Source organism: Python bivittatus, unplaced genomic scaffold (assembly GCF_059951505.1).
Source record: "Python bivittatus isolate LINGU-HERP-01145 unplaced genomic scaffold, Pbiv_v1 ctg000070_np1212, whole genome shotgun sequence".
In the NCBI taxonomy this organism is placed as follows: domain Eukaryota; kingdom Metazoa; phylum Chordata; class Lepidosauria; order Squamata; family Pythonidae; genus Python; species Python bivittatus.
In genome coordinates, this window is record NW_028277034.1 from 46,599,098 (window position 1) to 46,621,822 (window position 22,725).

General features: G+C 39.2%; 1 protein-coding gene across 8 annotated transcripts; it reads left to right on the top strand.

The window, feature by feature from the left end:
• The first annotated feature begins 223 nt into the window (after window positions 1-223).
• Window positions 224-22,122, top strand: KLHL8 (kelch like family member 8). 8 transcript variants are annotated; one of them, XM_088133086.1, is made up of 11 exons: window positions 243-307; window positions 2,607-3,558; window positions 9,018-9,326; window positions 11,093-11,641; window positions 12,769-12,955; window positions 13,136-13,279; window positions 14,748-14,859; window positions 16,063-16,231; window positions 18,942-19,101; window positions 19,822-20,023; window positions 21,755-22,107. In XM_088133086.1, exons 3-11 carry the CDS (start codon window positions 9,126-9,128, stop codon window positions 21,876-21,878), a joined length of 1,848 nt encoding a protein of 615 aa, XP_087989212.1. In that variant the 5' UTR covers window positions 243-307; window positions 2,607-3,558; window positions 9,018-9,125; the 3' UTR covers window positions 21,879-22,107. The 8 variants fall into 8 exon arrangements, 7 of the variants coding, with proteins under 7 accessions (XP_007420759.1, XP_087989212.1, XP_087989213.1 ...); XM_088133087.1 differs by lacking the exon at window positions 243-307 and adding an exon at window positions 334-1,343; XM_007420697.4 differs by lacking the exon at window positions 2,607-3,558 and having other exon boundaries at window positions 224-307; window positions 21,755-22,108.
• The last annotated feature ends 603 nt before the right edge of the window (window positions 22,123-22,725 follow it).

Sequence of the window (22,725 nt, forward strand, 5' to 3'; positions counted from 1 at the left end):
ACCTCAACGCATGCGCAGAAGTTCTTTCTCCACTGGCGGCGATGCCTCCCATCTCTCTCTCCCTCTCTTTCTCTTTCTCTTATCGCACGGTAAAGAGTTGCTAACGGCGCTAAGTAACCGCATGCGCAAACCAGTGGTTTTAGCGTTGGAGCCCCGGGGCGCAGGCGCGCTACCCTTCTTCCATCTTCCCTCAAGTTTGCCTTTCTTTTTCTGCCCCGCCCACTCTCCCCGCGCCAAACCACGACGCCTGCGCAACAGCATTCGTGTTTGGCGGACGGGGAGCGTTTTGCGGTGGCGCGCGTGGACGGTAACGGTCCTCGAGGCGGCTGCCGTAACTTATGATGGAGGAAGGGGGCTGGGAGGCTTAGTGAGGGGACGATGGGGTGCAGCATCTTGAAAGGGGAGAGGGCTGGAGATTTAGCTTTCCCGAAAAGCCAGGCTTCTGCAATCATATATATTCGGGGTTTTGCCTTCGCCAGACGAAGAAACTCTGTACATGCTTAGAGACACTTTTCTTCTTAAAAAAGCATTCTTTACATCGCATCCTGACGTTTACAAGCAGGTTGAGGGGCCGACCTCTTGCGGAGGGACAATTGGAGAGAAGAAATGGAGGAGTGGGGTGGGAATTGTGTCGGGCAAGGGCAACTGAGGCTGTAGTTGTGGGGAAAGACAGCTGGTGTTGGGCTACAGCTCATTCTTTACCCTCAGTCATGGTGGCTTGGATTGGAATAATAGCCCACGAACCTCTGGGGACCCACGGTCGAGAAAGGCTGAAGGACTGGTGCTAAACTTGGGAGGGTTACATTTTGGACGTATTTTATTTATGTGCTGGGAGGTTTTTGTGTGTGGATGGATGGAAAATGCCCTTGGAAAGGAGGTGGGGAGAGTCTGCTTGGATGAAATAGAAGATTTGCAGTTGGGGAAGGACCAAGTTCTCTTTGTAGGTATACAGGAAATTTTTAAAATTTCCCAAGATGAAGTAATGCAGGACATGAGAAAATTGTGTAAGATGAAACCATTTGAGTAGGAGTATGTTTCAGATATATGTGACGATATATGAGTTTTAGAGACTGACAAAGAAATGTATAATTTCAAGAGGGAAGGGGAAAGGATGATTAATGCTAAGGGTGATGACCTTTGAATGAACAATAAAAGGGAGGAGATGATTTTAATGCATAAACACCACTGACTGAAGATTCATGGTACTATCGAAACAGAATTGCTCCACTATTTAATTGCTTCCTGCTTATGGTTCCAGTGAAGTCTGTAAAACATTTATAGTTATTTGAACTAGGAACTCAATGGAAAGAAGTTACATACACATGTTTATCTGGTTGAGAAAGGTATGGTGCTGGCACTTAAGCTCTTCTCTGTCATCTTATTTAGGATTCTTGTTGCTTTTGCATTGTTAGCCTTAACTGCTGTGGACAGGAATTTTCAAAATACTGCTGTGATAAACTATACACAGAAAATGCTGGATCTTGAAACATATGTGGCTCAATTAGACTTCCCTAACATCAAAGGTTGAGTGTCAAATTTTGTTGCAACTGCTTTCAACATAAATGGTTCGTTCTTGAGGTCCTTTAACTGTAAACATATATCAAATTTATTTCCATCAAAGCAGCATAATTTTTATATTTTATTAAGAAAGATCATGTACATGTTCCATTCTGAATTGTAAAGCCAATGCTTGAATTTTGCATCAGTTGTATTGATTACTGATCAGTTTCTGGACTCAGCTGAAAGTGCAGAATGGTTTGAGACCAGATTATGCATCAATTACACTTGTGTAAACTTGCCTTGGTCCTTTTGATTGATCTCCGCAGCCAACTTCAAATCTTATCTCTGAGTATGATTGCAGAGAAAGCTACTTGATTCACCTATATTTGCAAAATTAATTCCCTAAAGAAATTTAGCCCTCTCTTTCAACCTTTGTGTTAACCCAAAATACTTTCATATTCTATAAAATGTTGGAATTTTTTCATACTGAGCTATGTTATTTTATTTATCTGATGTTATTTTCCAGTTAACGTTGTTTTAATACTTGTATTATAAATTGGTAGAGATATGTCATTTTTGTTATAAAGAATATATTGATTAATGTCTAACTCTATTGGCAAATGTGCATCAATCAAATTCAAAGTATAAGAAAGTACCATTCCATTCATATGCATACACACAAACATTTTCCCCCATTCCTTGCACTTTGGTGTAGTATTGCCTTGTAATAGTGATCTGGTCTGCTGAGTTGTGGATCACAGAATAGTGAAGGCAGGAAGCTATTCTGTCATTCTACATTCCTCTCCCCGATGCATATGTTAAAGGTTAGCCTTAGTGCAGGGAATGTAGAAACTGGGAGTGAGAGCAAATAGAATTTAGAATCAATTTGCATGTGAAAGAATGTGTGTGCAAGCTCTTTCCCACCTCTTACCACCTCCTCTTCCTCCTCCTTCTCCTCCTCCTTTGACTGGAGATACTTTTTCACTGTTTCATTCTTGCTTCCAGTTTTAGTTCTGATCCTAAAGATAAATTCTTGAATTGAGTATGTGCCCAGGCATTGAATTCTGCAGTTCTAGCCTTGCCTCATTTAATTGCTGTTTATCTAGATTTAGTTGTACAGGTAGTCCTTGGGTTCAGCGACCATTCAAAGTTACGACATTGCTGAAAAAATGGAATTACGATTGGTCCTTGCACTTAACGACCATCACAGCATCCTCACGGTCATGTGATCAAAATTCTGGCAATTAACAACCAGCCCAGATTTACGACGGTTGCAGAGTCCTGTGGTCACGTTCTCCACCCCTGCGCAAACTGCCTCCGACTCCGCCCCCTGCCATTCTCCCCCCCCCCAACTCTGCCCTTTTGGCCACATTGCACAGCATGGCTGAGACGAAGAGGCTGCTGTATTCTGCCACTGCCACCCCCAACAGCCTAGAAATCCTTTTAGCAGAAAGAGTCTAACCCACAGGGCTGTCCTTGGAGTAATCAGCAGGCACAGGCCAGGAAAAGAGCCATTTCTTGGACACTGTCTCCCCCACTCCCCTGGCCCTGGAAGGGCCCAACATCGGGCTGGATCTGGAAATGGTACTGTCTCCGGGACCCAACCATCCTCCCTTGCCTGGCCTTTCTCTACCCTCTTTGCGGCGTCTGTAGGCTGTAGGGCGGCCTGGTCAGAAGAGGTCCCTATTCAAGGGCAGTCTACCCTTGCAAATCCGGGAGCAGAAAGAGGAGTGGCTCTCCACCTTACAAGTGCTGTGGGCTGCAGTAGGGAAGAGGGAAGTGTCAAGGGGGGAAGGAGACACTGAAGCAATGGATGCACACACCTGCTGCCTGGAATCAGTGTTGTGAGACAGCTGCTGGTGGCCTCTCTACCCCTGGGGCCGCTGCCCGCACCAAGGCAATCCCAGAGGAACTGGATGTAGATGGACTTTGCAAGCCAAGCACCAGTGTGGACAACAGCAGCACCAGCTCCACTACCCGCGCAGGCGATGGGTACAACCTTGGATGGGAACCCCGCGGAGTTCTCCATCACTGTTGCCACCCTGGAAGGCGGCTCAGGTGGGATATCTGCCTGTCACCTCCCATCTCTGCCCTTTTGGCTGTCCTGCACAGCATGGTCAAGATGAAGATGCCGCTGTATTCCTCTGTCCCTCACTGCTGCCTCCCCAGCCCCTGTCCTTCCATAGTGTGTGCTCATCCACGGCCCCCGCTGGCTCACCTGCACTCCCCAGTGCCCACCTGTGGCCCTCACTGACCCATTTGTGCTACCTAGTGCCTGCCCACAGCCCTTGGTGGCCTGCCAATGCACTCCCACCCCCCTGTGCTCCTTACCTGGGGCTCCCACCTTTTCCCCCTTAATGACCCATGTAGTCATGGGGTTACAACAGCAACTGGGACTGCTGGAATTACTGTTGCTAAGTGATGCAGTCCCATGATATTGCACTTTACGAGCGCATCACTTAGTGGCAGCAATCCTGGTCCCAATTGCTGTCGTAACCTGAGGACTACCTGTATAAATCTGAAGCATGTTCACCTTTGCAGTAAATGTAGTTTAGATGTAGTTACTGTATTTAGAAAAGACTGTGTAGCTAGTAAGCTTGTTCATGTTTACATCCCTATGTCACCTCTTTTCATGTTAAGATTATTAAAGCTTTGCATGCACAAGACATGAATAGTATGGGAAGCAGGAGATTGTATCCCTTTCTATATGTGTTCATGGGACTTTGTACTGGGGAATCCAGCACTAATCAAGAGTCCCAACGTTGTGGAATATCCTACAGTAATATCAAAAGGTTGGGGATAGGACTTTCCCAGTGCTACTCTTTTTGTCTCCCCTACTCTAATTCCATTTGTTGAATATGCCACAGAGGCCTTTTGAAGAAGCTATTGTCTCTTGCTTTATTGAAATATTGGAAATTGAAGACAGTCATCTCTTTAGTTTTTCTAAGTCACACTAAATGTCATAGACACTTAACATAGGTGCACTATATAAACAATTACATTCATTATAACTTTTCTAAAAAAATTTGATTAAAATATGTGTTATGCATCAACATATCCTTTTTAAAAAATGCATTGTAAAATGGAACTAAATCAGGCAGTGTTCCCACCTGTTCAGTTAGAGTTTCATGTAATAATAGCAGTTTTATAAAGCAGGGGGAGTCTAATCATAGAGTAAATTCTAAAATATTGTGGATGGTCATTCCAATTATTAATATTTGTATTCAGTATTCTTAAAACAAGAGACAGAATTCCAAAGAGGTTTGTATGGGAGGTATTTTACCTCCATTGATAAGAATAGAGACTATTGCAAAAAAGAAATGGGCAAAAAGTAGAAACATCTCTGCTGAGTATCTTTGAAGCATTTGTTTGGGAAAGATATTTTGCCCAGTGAATTTTAACTCATTCTGTAAATTCTAAACTAGGCTTCTTCCTTTTCCTTTTCCTTCTTTCCTTTTCCTTTTTCTCTGCATCTTGTTTTTTTTCCCCTGCTGCAAGAATGGAGGGGTATGTGTGTCTTTCAGTATATGAGAGAACAGTTGGTACATATAGGTGGTGTGCAATTATTTTGATAAGTGAGATATCTTTCTTTATAGCAAATTAATTTTAATCAGTAATTAATAACTTATGAATATAGTTTTGGGCAGATATTTGTGTACACATGTGCATATACAAATACGACACATTCACACATTTCATGGAAAGGAAATATCCAAGACTGGTTGCAGTTGGCAACCCTAGGATAACAAGCTCCATAGGATTTTTATTTATCTAATTTTGTTTTCTGCCTATTCCTTTGGAGGGCGTAATCTTAAATATGGATTGCTTTCCTCTCAAGTAATATTGAAGGATAAGGCCTGTGATGGAGATTTATTTCCATATTTAGCAATGAGGGGAGGGAGAAGAGACATTGTTGCTTGTATTCCGTTGGGAAGAGAGTGGAACATTTTAACATTGTTAGAAGTGGACTTGACATTTTCTGGTTTTATCTGGAGTAGCTTCAGACGCTTGAATCTCTAGGCTCTTGGATAAGTTGTGTGCCTTTTATATTGTTTGAGAGTTATTTCTGTGAGTGAAATATTGTGCATGGTTTTTTATCTTTGTAACAACTGGTACTGCTTTGCCTACTTTGTATTACATAAACCACTGGGCCTGTCATGCAGAAGTGTTACAAGTAGCAGTATCATATTGACTTGAGATGTGAATTACCGTATTTTTCCGTCAATAAGACGCCCCCATGTACAAGATGACCCCCACTTTTCCAACCCAACAAGCATATGTTTTCTTGTAATTCGAAAGATTTGTATGAGGTGATATTTGTATGAGCTTATTATGTTCTGGGACTGAACCTGGAAATATAAACCAATCACATGGTGGCTGCCAACTTCTTGATTGCATGTAACAACTCTCTCTCCACCCAGAAATGCTAGGGATGGCAGCTTTTCAAAGGGACTTTAAGAACATATTGCTTACCATATTTTTCCGACAATAAGACGCCCCCATGTACAAGACGACCCCCACTTTTCCAACCCAAAATTAAGAAAGCAATATTTTAAAGATAGTGCAGAACACATTTTTATTTAGTAATTAGTTAACATTTACCTGATACACTCGGTGGGAGGAGGTCCAAACCGTCTCTCTGCAGCTCTATTTCCATGCTCTTTTGCATAACTGATTACGTTCAATCACGAGTAAAACTGCCGATAGCTTGTCTCTGCGAACAGACTTCCTCTAATTGGTTTGTTCAGCATCAGCTGATGTCAGTTACATAAGGCTCGTGATTGGAGGAAGTCTGTTTGCAGAGTCAAACTATTTCACTCGTGATTGGAGGCTAGAAATAGGAGGAAGCCTGTTTGCAGAGACAAAGTATGGGCAGTTTTGCCACCGCGCGGTTCTCTCCTTGGCTGACTTCCTTGAATAAGACGCCCTTCAATTTTTAGCGTAAGGATTTTAGAAAAAAGTATTGTCTTATAGTCGGAAAAATACGGTAGGTCCTCTCATTGCTTCATATGTCTTAAGGTGAAGTTGAGGCGGTCAGTTTTCATTGGGCTGAGGGCCTTGCTGACTTTCGTGTGGTTTGTAGAGGGCTTCATTGCAAAAAGCCCACATTTTTTAATGTGTAGGGAAAAATTAAGTATTAAATTGCTTTGATTATTTGTTAAATTTTAACAAATGCATATTTTTAAAATGTTCCCCATGAATTCACATTTTAATTATTTCCCAGATTTAAAATAAATACATGAACAAAAGAACCTGCCCATTCTGTCATGATTGATTGATTATGTGCCATCAAGTTGTTGTTGACTGTTAGCGACCACATAGATAGATTTTTTTCCATGACGATTTGTCCCTAACCTGGTCTTTCAGGTCTTCCAACAGTGCATTCGTGGCCACTGTAACTGAGTCTACCCACCTTGCTGCTGGTCGTCCTCTTCTCTTTCCTTCCACTTTTCTCGGCATTAGAGCCTTCTGCAGAGTTAGGTCTTCGCATAATGTGTCCTAGTAGGATGATTTGAGCCTGATCATTTATACCTCGAGTGAGAACAAACATCTCATGTACTAAGGCAGCAACAAGACAAAGTAAAAAGAGGCATCGCCAGTGTGGTAGTTGTTGTTGATGGGCAAGGGGGCTGTACCTGAATGTGTGTCAGGTGCTCTTCTTGAGTAACTCAAAGCCTACTGTGAGATCCCTACCCCTAGACCCTTGTTCATATGTTGGAATAATAAGTGTTACTTGCTTGGAGTTGCTTGTTTGACAGTGACTTGTGCACAGTGAAGCATTAGCTGCAGCAGTACTGTTAGCAAGGTATGAATCTGTAGCATCTTATACAGTTCACACACTCAGGTTTGGGTACATGGTTTTGGATGCCACAAATAGAGTTTCTTTATTGGGTATATTGGCTGTTGTTTTCATTATAGCAGTATGCTTGGCATGGTCCTGTGCCCAAACAAAATAGGAGATATGTATATTGAAGGTGTGGGCATTCTGAGTTTCGTATTTTCCCCTGCTAGTGCTGTTTTAAGCAGATTGTTTTATCTATTGTTAGCTTAACACTTGATTTTAGATTTAACCATTTTATAGTATAATCTTTGATGTGATCCTGTTATTTCTTAAGTAAATTACTTAAAGGGGTTTTGTGTTGCCCTTATATCAGTGGAGGAAATAAGGGACATTTTATGGCATCTCTTTGGATCAGATGCAGGGTCAATTCAAGCAGTAACAGATCATCTTTTCTGACTCCTCAAATTAGCAATCAGAGTCCGAAACAAGATGGTCACAAACCAGGGGGAATGGATGGGTGGGAAATCTGCTACATACATGAAACCAAGAGCATTTATCCTCTTTTTTATAATATGACCTATTTTCCATTTGGAGAAAAAAAACAGTTATGAGTATGGGTAGTTGTCTCTGTGACTGAATCATTACTTGTTAAATCAAAATTTCCAGCTCCCACCTAAGAATCCTTTCCTCATCAGTACACAAATTGAATAAAATAAATCTGTTCACCTGTTTGATGAACAAGAACTCTTCCATGTTACGTACTTACGCTCTGGAGGAACTGATGATTCACCCCACTACCATACCTTGCCAAGAAGCACCAGTAGCAGTGCACAAATTGTTGTGGGCATTTACCCACCATTACAAAATTTCTCAATCAGGAGTATGCCCTAGGCTGTAGTTCAGAAACCACTGATTTAGAGCATACACCATTGTTTGAATAACTGGTAACTTTGATGACTTTATCTGGTCATTGAGCTAAAATGGCCCCATATTAGAGACTGAATTGTATTCAGGTTCAGATTTTACCTCTCATCTCTGTTTCTTCAGCATATGGGAATAGTAATTAAAAAAATGCTTAAAAGTGTGGTTAGCTTAAATAGTAAAACAGTAAACGTATATGTCTGTAATAAAAATATCTAATCTCCTTTAAATAATAATAATTATTTTGATTCACAGTTCTTAATTTACACTGGATTCTGAACTCGGCTGAACTGTGTTCATGGTCATTGCAAAAAACTTTCAATGTATGCATCCAGGAAAAGGAATGTCCTGCAGTTTTAACTCTCAGTTCAATAGAATGCCAAAAATTGTCAGTGTGACATGATCCATTTTTTGTTAAGTAGAAAAGTCCCTGATTTTCAGTGATTTTTTTACTCTTCTTGCTACACTTGCAGAAGTGTAGACTTGCAGAATCTTGTGTGTCCTTTGTCAGCAAATAAAGAAAATATGCATCCTGAACTTCCCCTAAATGTCCAAGGCAGTGCTCATGTGCTTTATCCTTCCCCACAGCTTCTTTGCTTCAGTCGTTTTTCAAAATATATTAATTTTAGTTCCATTATACTTCAAAGACTAGGTTACAAGCCCCTTTCTTGATTTTCCATTTATAGTGCATTGATCTGTTCAAAGAAGCAGAATAGTAGCTGGCGAAGTATTTCTGGAAGTATGTATTTCAGGCATACTATTGAGGGAAATGCCTAATCTATTTTCTGTTTTGTTTTGTTTTTTAAAAAATCAGAAGATACTGGCTGTACTCAAATGGATGTTTAGCTGGTGTGCGTAATAGGTTGTGTGCTGTGTCTTTTCATGGAGACTAACAGTACACTTGGAAAGAGATAAGCAGCTAATGGCTTCTGAGTCAATGATCCCAGAGCAAGGAAAACATATGATAACAGGAAAAAGACATCAAAAGCAGGAAGGAACACCTTTGAACAGTGATGGGGAAGAAGAAACATTTGTATTTGAAGCAAATGAAGCTTGGAAGGATTTTCACAGCTCTCTCCTCCATTTCTATGAAGCTGGGGAGCTTTGTGATGTGACGCTAAAGGTAGTGATCCATATTTTCTATATGTGTAACTTTTGAATTTCTGTATGGAATTCCCCTGTATTTTGTGAATTACTAGAAGATGTATTTGCTTTTCATTGCTTGTATTTCAGCTGATTGGGAATTAATTTCTAAGCAGTTACCTCACTCTTTTTATTTAAAAGTTGCTAGAAATCTTGCAGATTTAATAGAACAGTTGGTGCTTGTGGGAATCCTGCAATGGTGCTGTGTAATGATGGATCTGAACACAAATGACATTCACTTTCTCTCTAATTCAGAGGTGCAGAACTATTAGAAATACAGTGCCTAGATGAGTCCATTTAACTGGCATAAAATGTACCATTGAATGAACTTGTAGGATAAAAAATTAAAGTATAGTGGGAGTTTTTGCAACAAGTAGGAGGAATTCTTCCATAAACATGCCACTTTCCCCCATGTTAAGAGAGTGAGTTTATTTTCCTTATTTTAAATGGAGAACAGTTAAGGTAGCTACATTGAGTTATAATGTATTGTGGAAATAGTTATTAACAGTTTATAGCTGAACAAACGTTCTTTTGCACCCAGCAGTTTAGCTAATGGTTAGGGAGAAAGTTGTTGTAACATAAAAGGTGGGCCGCTACATGTGTGTAATTTATCATACAGCATTAAAAAAGTATAGAGGAGTTGACTAGACATAGCTTTGGCTCAGTTAGCTGTCTGTAAATAATGAAAAGGACAGCTGATTGCAAAACTGAATAAATACAAATTACCATATTTATCCATCAATAAGACGCCCCCATGTACAAGATGACCCCCACTTTTCCAACCCAAAGTTAAGAAAGCAATATTTTAAAGATAGCGCAGAACACATTTTTATTTAGTAATTAGGTAACACTTACCTGCTACACTCAGTGGGAGGAGGTCCAAACTGTCTCTCTGCAGCTCTATTTCCATGCTCTTTTGCATAACTGATTACATTCAATCACGAGTGAAACTGCCGATAGCTTGTCTCTGCAAACAGACTTCCTCTAATTAGTTTGTTCAGCATCAGCTGACGTCAGTTACATAAGGCTCGTGATTGGAGGAAGTCTGTTTGCAGAGTCAAGCTATTTCACTCGTGATTGGAGGCTAGCAATAGGAGGAAGCCTGTTTGCAGAGACAATGTATGGGCAGTTTTGCAACTGCACGGTTCTCTCCTCGCCTTACTTCCTTGAATAAGACCCCCTTCAATTTTTAGCATGAGGATTTTAGAAAAAAGTATCATCTTGTAGTTGGAAAAATACGGTAATAGTAAACTACCTGCAGGTGGGGGAAAAAAGTGAAAACCAAAAAAATTTACACCGGTGAGATAAGTAACTCTTTCTAGCAGTGGAAGTAAAATGAAAGTATTTGCAAGAACTTTTCAGTTTACTGAAATATTAGTAAACATGTTTTTAAACATTCTATTTAATTTGTGGACTTTGTACCTTTAAATAATGAGCCAAAGTAGCTTGATGAAATAATGGGGGCGGGGGGGCACCTGAATTCCAATTCTAGCATCTATTATTTTGTCATCTCGCTTTGGGATTTTTAAATACTTCACATTTGAAATTTGAGGTTGATCAGCTATCCTGGTCTTACTGGAAATGTTCTGGGCTTGAAAATAGTAGTGTGGTCAGAACAATATCAGTAGAAGCTATTTTTAAAAATCCTCTTCGGTGTTCAAGACAATAATTTATTTAGCAGCAGTTCCCTTTTTGCTTTAAGCTAACGTGAGCTACTATTAACATGCTTATATATTTTCCTTGCAGGTGGGTTCAAAGTTGATTTCCTGTCACAAGCTTGCCCTGGCTTGTGTTATACCTTACTTCAAAGCCATGTTTCTTTCTGAAATGGCAGAAGCTAAACAGTCATTGATTGAAATCAAAGATTTTGATGGTGATGCCATTGAAGACTTGGTCAAGTTTGTGTATTCATCCCGACTAACGCTGACAGTTGACAATGTCCAGCCTATCTTATATGCTGCCTGCATTCTTCAAGTGGAGATAGTGGCCAAAGCTTGCTGTGAGTACATGAAGCTGCATTTTCATCCTTCAAATTGCCTGGCAGTGAGGGCCTTTGCAGAGAGTCACAACCGTATTGACTTGATGGACATGGCTGACCGCTATGCCTGTGAACACTTTGCTGAAGTGGTGGAATGTGAAGACTTTGTGAGTGTATCACCTCAGCACCTTCATAAACTCTTGTCTTCAAGTGACCTGAGCATTGAGAATGAAAAGCAAGTTTATTGTGCTGCTATTAAATGGCTTTTGGCCAATCCCCAGCACCATGCTTTATGGTTAGATGAAATAGTTGCTCAGGTAAGAACCAGATGAGAGTAGGATAAACATTTTGTTAATATTATAGTTTGTCATAACAAAGTAGTAATAGCTATAATCACCTGTATTGTTTCTCTGATAGTATTTCCTCACTTATGATGGTACTTCCAAACATCCAGATTTCCTTTATGCGGTCCTTAATGATATATGTATAAACCGGGCACAGGTGGTTCTCTAACTTCAGCCAAACAGGTACCCTTTAGATTCAACTCCTTATGTCCATTTAGTCTTGGCAACAAAATGGAAGTGGGTTTCCATTAATCTAACCTGCACCCCTCATATGTCCTGGTATTCTGCCAACCAGTTACTGATTAGATCAGCCTAAGCCTCCAGGTTGAAAATAAGCAGCCAGAAGAATGCCATTGTTGTTACAGCTTTTGTTCAATCTTGACAATCCTGCACTATATAATTATGTAAATGAGAACCCGCAGCATAGAGATGAGATGGCCAGAGAATGCCTAATAGGGGAATTGGAATTAAATTTATTATCATGTGTCCTCAAGGATATTCCCTATCCATTTAGTGTGGGCTTGCCTGCTGCTAGGGTGAGCAGCATAATTTCTGTAGTTCATCTTGAATAAATGACAGTACCTGGTAGGCTCATTAATGGAGCTAATCTTTACTACATGATGTTTAACCTGGCAGACTTTCTATCAATGCAGGCTTTTAGTTATTCAGCTTAGAAGATATTCAGTTCTTTCAGGACTCCTTCAACCAGTAGGCCGTTAGGAATTGGTTTGGCTAGTATCTCTAATAGTTCAGAGTGCTTGATGTTATCCATCCAGCCTGCACTTGCATTGTAGTTTTGTCCTAATGAAATGTGCACATTGTACCCTTGTACTGGCTAGATAAAATTAAATCGTTAAAACTAGTTGAACCAACCAGACTTGTTGCTAAATAAATGTTATTTATTTTTATAATTCATTGCTGACACTATGTCATCTATCTGATCAGAGTAGGCAAAATTCCCATATTCTTGGATAGCACAGCAGTAGGAACAAAAATGTTCTGCAGTATGGCATTCTCTTGTTTGTCAAAGTGTGATAATGGGAAGATGTTAATTTAGATCTTGATGCTGTTCAATTCATCATTTATGTTTGTTCCCCTAGGTACGCTTGCCTCTGTTGCCTGTTTGTTTCCTTATGGGAGTTGTAGCAAAAGAAAAAATAGTCAAGCAGAACTTAAAATGCAGGGATTTGTTAGATGAAGCAAGAAACTACCATCTTCATTTAAGTAGTCATACAGTACCAGATTTTGAATATTCTATTCGGACAACACCAAGGAAACACACAGCAGGTATCTTATTTTTTCCTGATACGCCAGTGGTATAGATGTGAAAAATTCTTGTTCTGTAGAATTATGTGAATGAGTTCAGCATGCATTATTTAGTAATTTGATACCCACTGAATTTTATATAATTAGTTGTTTAAATCTTATCAAATAAGGTATTATTTTCCATTCCATTTTTCCTATTAGGTGTCCTTTTCTGTGTTGGAGGGCGTGGTGGATCAGGTGACCCATTTCGCAGTATTGAATGCTACTCAATAAATAAAAATAGCTGGTTTTTTGGTCCTGAAATGAACAGTAGGAGGAGGCATGTGGGTGTAATCTCTGTGGGAGGTTCGTAAAAAGAAAATTCTATTTTCAAATAATTCTGTATTTCATTGTAGGTTATAATGTAGCCATCCTTGTAGCCATTCTGTCAACCACAATTACTGTGTTCTCCTAGGAGGAAGACAACTCTGAATTTAAGATGAACACTACAAGAAACAAACAAAAAAAAAGTAGTTAGGAAAAAAACCAGACTAATATCCTGTGTAGCGCTCAACTTCCCCACTTTTTCAACCTAGGAAATTCCCCCTAATAAATTGTATTATATGACAAATACATTGGTTTATGCATCAGTTATGTTTGTATATATCTGCCGAAAAACAACACTCCAAAAACAGGTAGGGCACCAGAACAAAATTGAATTGATTAGTAATTAAACTTAATATAACTTATAATTCTCCATTTATACAATTTATGCCCTATCTGTATACAGCAACCTCTCTCAAACACAAAATTGTATTCTTGTACTTGTGATTTACATGTATGTGTGTATATAGCGGTGCTTAAAAGTTTGTGAATCCTTTTGAATTGTTAATATTTCTGCATAAATATGACCTAAAATGTGATCTTTTCTCCACACATGTCCTAAAACTTGATAAAGAGAATCCAATTAAACAAATGGGTCAAAAACATTATATTGTTCATTTATTACTCATTTATACTAAATGCAAGTATTCTGCAGCAATTTCACCTGGATCAAGTATAGGTTCTGCTAAAATCCTAGACCTATATTTTCAGATGCTCCCCTTGGCAGGGCTTCTGCTTTTCTTTCAGGTTTTCCTGTATTTGGGGTATCCCTTTTGCCACCCCAAAATATCTGCTTCTCAGTAATGGACTATTAGATAAGATTTTGCTTTTTGAATCATGCTTTTTCATTAAAAGAAAATATCTAAGAGAACTCATAAACATAATGGAAATTGTTAGGAGCAATCAGTAGTAATGATACATACAGAGAAAACAACAAATACAAAATGTCAGAATTAAAAAATTTCTTAGGTCAAATGTGTGCCAGAATAAAGAAGTCTTCATCTGCTTAGAAAAGATCCCTAGAAAAGTCAAGCTAATTTTTTTTGTTTCAGCAAATTTGGAAGCCTGGATAGAGTGGTGTGATGTCCTTCCAGCCAGTCCCATGTCAGATGCTAGTTGGATGGATGTTTGTTCCAAGAACTATAATGAGATCCTATAGATTAAATGTTTGAATAGCAAAGTGAGATTTGCCAATATTTAAATTTGTAACTGTTTTAATTCAGCAAGTCATACAGGAAGAAAAAGTTCTTACTAAAAAAAAAAAAGGAACATTTCCGTTAACTTGGCAAAACATTCCTTAACTACAATTGGCTATGTCTGTGCAGATTATGCCACATTTCAGCTGTTGTAATAAACTTATTTTTAATAGCAATAAAAATAAGTTAATGGGCTACTCTTATTTTTCTTCTTAAGTAGTATACTATCTCATCTGATCTTCTGGCTATTTCAGGTAAAGTTTATGCTGTGGGTGGGCATGATGGAAATGAACACCTAGGCAGCATGGAAGTGTTTGATCCTCTCACAAATAAATGGATGATGAAAGCATCAATGAATACCAAAAGGTAGGTAAATTTAGAGCTGTACCGTCCTTATCAGAAATGGGTAGATTCATGTGGAACATTGTTTATCACATAGTAGCCATGGATCAAGTAATTAAATACATCCAGTACCTCCCTTCTCATTGTCCAAAATAAATTGTAATACGGGAAGAGAATAATGGAACTTTGAAATGTAGATGAGGCTTTAAGATTAAAAGGAAAAAATCAGTTAGAAAAAGTTGTATTAAATCTGTCATTTGTAGCTAGAGTGGGTTAGGAATATACTTCAGTCAGTACAAGTTGTAAAAGTTCTAGCTTCTAAAAGTTGGCAGTAGATTGGTCATGGTAAAGGGAACTCTACATGCAGAAGGGATATTGAAATTAAAATGTATTTATTGAAAATAGATCATTTATCATGTAGCACAGACTTGTGTAAAGCCTGCAGTTCTTTTACTGTGGAGATACTTGCAAATTTTGGTTTGCCAGAGTAAGTGGAAGCAGGGGGACTTCTGCTGAGCCAAGGCTTGCATATCAGTTACAGCCTTACCTGGACTGGGAAGACTTGCAACAGTAATTCCTGGCCTCATCGCCAGACACTTCGATTACTGCATCCTTATCAACACAGGGCTGTCCTTGAAGACAACTCAGAGGACAAAATGCAGTGTCCAGGATGTTAGTGGATGAGAGCTGCCATGTGAGCATAGCATCTATTCTCCAGTTACTGATAGGCTTCCAAGTTTAATTCAGGTGCTGACCTATAAATGCCTATATGGCTTGGCTGAATGATACCTAAAGTGCTGTCGTCTTCAGCTAGAGTCTGTGTGTACTCACCAAGAGAAATCGAAATGATATGGGCTGGTAGTCCTTTTTTGTAGTAAGCCCCATAGTATGGAAAACCTTGCCACTGGAGTTGGATCTGGCACGCTCCCTAATGGTCTTCCATAAGACAGTTAAGATGGATCTTTTTGAATGGGTTTTTGGAAGCTCACTGATGGGTGAAGTCATTGATTTGTTTGCAGTAGTCTAGTGGATTTTTTTGGTGACTTGCATATGTTCTTTTTATTTTTAGTAAACTATTTTTAGTAAACAAAATTTGGATTTTATTATACTACTTGTTGAACTGTCTTACCTAAATAAGTTAAAGATAAAATCACTTATACCTTATAGATACATTTGCTGCTTTATTTTAAAATGCAACTGGGTAAGTGACAGTATGCTTTTTGTTAGGAGAGGAATTGCTCTTGCCTCTCTCGGAGGCCCCATTTATGCCATTGGAGGCTTAGATGATAACACTTGCTTCAGTGAGGTGGAAAGATATGACATGGAATCAGACCAGTGGAGTGGAGTCGCATCTATGAATACCCCTCGGGGAGGAGTTGGTTCTGTGGCTCTTCTGGTAAGTCTCTTGAGCAGCCTTGAAATGGACAGCAAACATTGCCTGCTGGAGCAGAAATAGTAAGATAATATGGAGTCCTTCAACTGTTCTATATTCAGTTAAGAGGCTACTTTCTAATAGTAAATAAGACATGGAATAGAACAAATGAGAGAAATACTGCAGTGTGGTAGTGTAAAAATCTGAGAAGGTTCAAATTTTTTCAGAATTTTGCATTAAGTTTCAACTTATTTATTCAGTTGGATACAATATGAGTATTGCTTCATTAATTTTATAATTCAGTTTTAATGTGAAATAATTAAAGTTATGCTGACAAAGGTAAATTAGTAAATCTGATTTAAGATAAAGTGTGTGTGTGTGTGTGTATATAGATAGTACTGTGCAAATGTTTTAGGCAGGTGTGAAAAAATGCTGTAAAGTAAGAATGCTTTCAAAAATATATATTGTAATTGTTTATGTTTATCAATTTACAAAATGCAAAGTGAGCGAACTGAAGAAAAATCTAAATCAAATCAATATTTGGTATGACTACCCTTTGGCTTCAAAACAGCATCAATTCTTACACTTGCACACTTTGTACACTTGCACAAAGTCAGGGATCTTGTAGGATTAGAGTCAGGTGTATGATTAACCAATTATACCAAGCAGGTGCTAATGATCATCAATTTCATATGTAGGTTGAAACACAGGCATTAACTGAAACAGAAACAGCTGTGTAGGAGGCTAAAAACTGGGTGAGGAACAGCCAAACCCTGCTACTAAGGTGAGGTTGTGGAAGACAGTGTCATGTCACAGGTCATACACCATGGCAAGACTGAGCACAGCAACAAGACATAAGGTAGTTCGACTGCATCAGCAAGGTCTCTCCCAGGCAAAAAATTCCAAAGCAGACTGGGGTTTCAAGATGTGCTGTTCAAGCTCTTTTGAAGAAGCACAAAGAAACGGGCAACGTAGATGCAGTGGTCGGCCAAGGAAACTTAATGCAGCAAATGGAAGACACATTATGCTTACTTCCCTTCGACATCGGAAGATGTCCAGCAGTGCCATCAGCACAGAACTGGCAGAAACCAGTGGGACCCAGGTATACCCATCTACTGTCTGAAGAGGTCTGGCCAGAAGCTGTCTTCATGGAAGAATTGCGGCCAAAAAGCCATACCTCTGATGTGGAAACAAGGCTAAGCGACTCAACTATGCACAAAAACATAGGAACTGGGGTGCAGAAAAATGGCAGCAGGTGCTCTGGATTGAGGAGTCAAAATCTGAAATATTTGGCTGTACCAGGAGGCAGTTTGTTCATCGAGGGGCTGGACAGTGGTACAATAATGAGTGTCTGCAGGCAACAGTAAAGAATGTGGGGGTTCCTTGCAAGTTTGGGGCTGCATTTCTGCAAATGGAGTTGGAGATTTGGTCAGGATCAGTGGTGTCCTCAATGCTAAAAAATACAGTGGTACCTCGGGTTACGAACGCCTCTGCTTACGAATTTTTCGGGTTACGACCAGCTCCGGCCCCAAAAATTTATCTCGGGTTGCGAACCACCTCGAGTTACGAACCGGATCCGCGGCCATTTTCCTTGCTGCCATGCGGTCGCGACTTCCTGTGGGCAAGATCGCGGTAGCAAGGAAACGTTCGGTGAGGCTTGTGGTGTGTTTTGTGGCATTTTAGAAGGTTTTTGGTGTGCTTGTCAGCATGGCAATTTCATTTCTGGAGGGTTATGCAGCACAGGAAAAAACAACTGACTTTAGACAGGTTTTTCCCCAGAACTGAGCCTGCAGCTAAGAGGCAAAGAAGAGAGGAAACCCCTGAAGGAGATCTCCCTGATGTCCTTTTGGAGGGGGACTCTCCCTCCAAACAATAACTGCCTCCCCACCCCATTCTCCCTCTTCATACTGTGCTGTACTGTACTTTTTTTCATGTTTTTGTGGTTTAAAAATAAAATGCATATGTTTCAGAACTGTTTAACCGTATTTACATTGAACCTTATGGGGGAATTTTACCTCGGGTTGTGACCAAATTCGGAGGGCGGATTAACCGTATTTACATTGAACCTTATGGGGAAATTTGCCTCGGGGTGCGACCAACTCGAGATGCGATCAGAGTCACGGAACGGATTAAGTTCGTAACCCGAGGTACCACTGTATAGGCAGATACTTATCCATCATGCCATACCATCAGGGAGGCATGTGATTGGCCCCAAATTTATTCTGCAGCAGGACAATGACCCCAAACATACAGCCAATGTCATTAAGAACTATCTTCAGCGTAAAGAAGAACAAGGAGTCCTGGAAGTGATGGTTTGGCCCCCACAGAGCCCTGATCTCAACATCATCGAGTCTGTCTGGGATTATATGAAGAGACAGAAGGATTTGAGGCAGTCTACCTCCACAGGAGATTTGTGGTTAGTTCTCCAAGATGTTTGGAACAACCTACCTGCCGAGTTCCTTCAAAAACTGTGCAAGTGTACTTAGAAGAATTGATGCTGTTTTGAAGGCAAAGGGTGGTCACACCAAATATTGATTTGATTTGGATTTCTCTTCTGTTTGCTCACTTTGCATTAACATAAACAATTACAATATATATTTTTGAAAGCATTCTTACTTTACAGCATTTTTCACACCTGCCTAAAACTTTTGCACAGTAGTGTATATATTTGTTTGTGTGTAAGAATTTATATAGTGATTACTATGTAAGAATCTTATTCTTTTTCTCATTTCAGAACCACGTATATGCTGTTGGGGGAAATGATGGTGTGGCTTCTCTCTCTAGTGTGGAGAAATATGATCCTCATCTTGATAAATGGATAGAAGTGAAAGAAATGGGTCAAAGGAGAGCTGGCAATGGGGTTAGTGAACTTCATGGCTGTTTATATGTGGTAGGTGAGTAATGTTCAGACCTTTCTCACTATTGACCCCCGTATATTCCCATAGTTTTGTTTGAGCTTAAATGATAGAAGCAAATTGTCATGAGCGGAAGACTTCTTTTGACTGAACCATTGCAGCAAAGTATGCATGTCTGCAGACTCTATGACTGTTGAGCATAAAGACTGCTCTGATGAAGGAGCAGGTGTGGGGATTGGAGAAGTAGGTTGAGATTGTTGATTAGGCACATTGAGTTTGGACAGCTTAGGCTCCAAAGAGTCTGTTTTGGTTTTAAACCCAGTCCCTGAATCTCAAGAGAATGAGAATGGACTTCAGCAGGTTTCTTCATTTCTGGAGGGTCCAGTGTTTGCTTTCTGTTATGTTACTTGCTAATCAGCTCCCCACCTGTCTGCCCACGAGGGTTTCTGCCAGATGCATGTATCATTATTATACCTGGTAATGTTAGTTTGCAAATGTTAGACTAAAGTAATAGTTTTTCCTGGGATAGAAATAGTTGTGATAGGTAATCCAGTTCTTAGAATAAACCTGTCATTGCTTGTGTGAACAATTCACGTAGCAGATCTGTTGCATTTGTGTGATGTTTGAATAACAGAATATATGGTATGCATCCTATATTGTTAGTCCATAAAACAGCATATATAAAACTGTTAACTACAAAGACTGGCTAGACTTTAGATTCTGAAAGACTCATGTTCCTGTCTATATGTCTTTGTGCAGGTGGCTTTGATGATAATTCTCCACTTAGCTCGGTTGAGAGATTTGACCCTCGTACTAATAAGTGGGAATATGTAGCAGAACTAACAACTCCTAGGGGTGGAGTTGGCATAGCAACATTAATGGGCAAAATTTTTGCTGTTGGAGGACATAATGGGAATGCTTACCTGAACACAGTGGAAACCTTTGATCCGGTAGCGAACAGGTAAATTAAAACCCTCTTCTTTTTACTCAAAGCTTTTGAAAGTAGTGGTTCACAATGTGGAGGACCACATACAAAACTATGTCTTGCAAATGATACAGCTACTTTAACAATTTGAAAGGAAAGTACTCTGCGCTCTTTACATTATGAAATGTCTCTTTGGGTGATTTTTCACAGCCCTCTTGGGCTTGTTCAGTAGAAGTAGCAATTGGCTTATTAAAAGTAGGAAGACTTTGGTATAGTCACCTTTAATGTATCATTTTCATTTTTTTTACACTACCCATTGAGCAGTTCTTTGACTCATTATAAATCTGTACATTTTGGGGTTTGAATCAACCTTGAGGAGGTCAAGTGTTCTTGAATCTGGAGCAGCTAGAGGTATTGAGTTTTAAGCAAGCACTTGTTCTTGTGAGGAGGCAAAACTCTTTATGAAGGCTATTGAATGGTGTGGAAGGAGAGGCTAGTTTTAAGGCATTTGAAACATCACACATTAAGGTGTGGATTGGCATTAAGCCTTTTCTATTCTTCAGGATGTAGTTTTAGCTTAAAAGCTGCATAGCTTACCTTTAGTAAAATTGTTTTCAAAAGTTTATATATTAGGAAAAATGCACACAAAGATTTCAAATTTGGTGCTTTTGTCTATGAATTGTTTCCTTAAAAAGCTGAAAAAATTATGTCTATAAATGGCATAGGCCAGAAATAAGACATAATCTTCTATATCTAGCTTTGGCTTTTACATTGATTGGTAGCATCAAGGAGGCTTTGGAGACACTGGAATACAAGCCTAATACGTTATATGTGGGGTGGTATATGTGTACCTGCTCTCCTACTGCTTTTTTTCCCACACAGTTCATTGTGGAACATGTTTTAGTATAAGATGGAGGTAGACATTGTAGGAAAAATATTCAGCAAAATTTAATACTTAGGTACAAGAATAGACTTGGAAGTTCATAAAAACTGCATACTTGTCAATTAAGAGTCTAAGTAGTGGGCGTTGCAGTTTGAGTACAAGATGTACCAGTTTTCACTTTGTCTTCCAAATCTGAAAGTATTCGTTCCTACATGGAGCTTGTTTACTCCAGGAAGTTTAATGGTTATGTTCACATTTTGTCCTTAGGCAATTCTGAAATCTTGTTTTTAAATATATTGGGCCCTAAATGCACTCCTTTTCAATTAGTGATTTTTTTAAACGATTTGTTCATCCATTGCGTTAAGCCATAATATGATTTTTGGTTCTCATTTTAGCTTAGCTTGCTATGTTAATTCGGCCACTGTGACTCAAACCATAGTTTACGATTAAGTGCAGTGTGGAACCCATCCAGTGACTGAAGTCATATGTGTCATGAATTATATTTGTTTAATTATAGTTTGGATTCATTTCTGTTCACTAGATTTCAACATGCTAAGCCATAAGCCATGCCTTATAAACCACAATTTCACAATATTTCACATTGTGGCTTAGAGTGATATATGAACCCCATCATTGTTTAAATGTGGTCTTTACTGTTCTGTCTTCAGCAAACTTTTCTTCCTGTGTTTAATTGGAACTTAAGTATTTAAATAGACACCAAAATAAAAGTATTTTTAAATTGGATCAGTACATAAGATTGAGATGTATTTAGCCTGCAACCTAAACTTTTAAAAAAGCTTTTAACTATTTTTTTAACCTAAACATATTAAGATGAGGAAAAAGCAAATTAACTTGACTTGCATTTCTTATGCTTTTCTTTTCAGATGGGAGCTTGTGGGCCCTGTGTCTCACTGCCGAGCTGGGGCAGGAGTTGCTGTGTGCGCTTGCCTGGGCAGTCAAATTCGTGATATGGGTCACGGCTCTAGCAACGTGGTGGACTGCATGTGAATTTGGGTTGAAGTCTGTAATCATTGTGAAATGCTTTGACACTCCACTACTACTGTGCAAAGACTTTTGAACGTTTAAAGCAATGTATGTAAATATACTAAGATAGTTTTTGTATGAAAATTTGAGTGCTGTGGAAGCTTTAAAATATTGGAAAAAATTAAAGTATTCAACAAAAATACTTTCAGTGGTGGTTTAAAATACATTCTTGTATCCTCATAGAAAATTAGATGAGTGATTTCATTTCAACCATTTTTAACTTACAAAGAACACTGGAATGTTACTACTATCAGTGAATCTCAATTAGTGGTTTTCTCAGATACATCTTCTGAGATGCTTGTACTTTGCTGTGTAGAACAATTCACTAAAGATTCCGCAAATACCTCTATATATTCTGTCTTTTATAAGTACATGTGTTCTACTATTGCAGTATGCAAGGCTTTTTGGGAGAAAATGATGTCTTCAATGAAAGTCAATGAACAGATGCATCAGTTGATCTCTGGGTTTGTAGAAACTGATCAGGTGTTGCCTACGATCAGTGCCACGTGCTTCCTATTAAAACAAACCTTTCAAGACAAACAAGGACTGGAAACTGCCACATTATAAAAGGGAAAGACGCTGTATTGGTGAAATGAAAACATTTTTGTTCCGGCGCTCTTACTATCTCACCTAATTGTATGTTTTTTATCATATTTGCTCAGTTGAATTCCACATCTTTCTCTCTCTCTTTGTAAGTTGCTTTTAGTTGACTACAGTGCCTGATTTCTAAACTTTACATCCATTGTTGACTCAATCTTGGGCACTGGGGGGTTGTGTTTGGTGGGTTTGTGTGTTTTTAATCTTGTAAGCT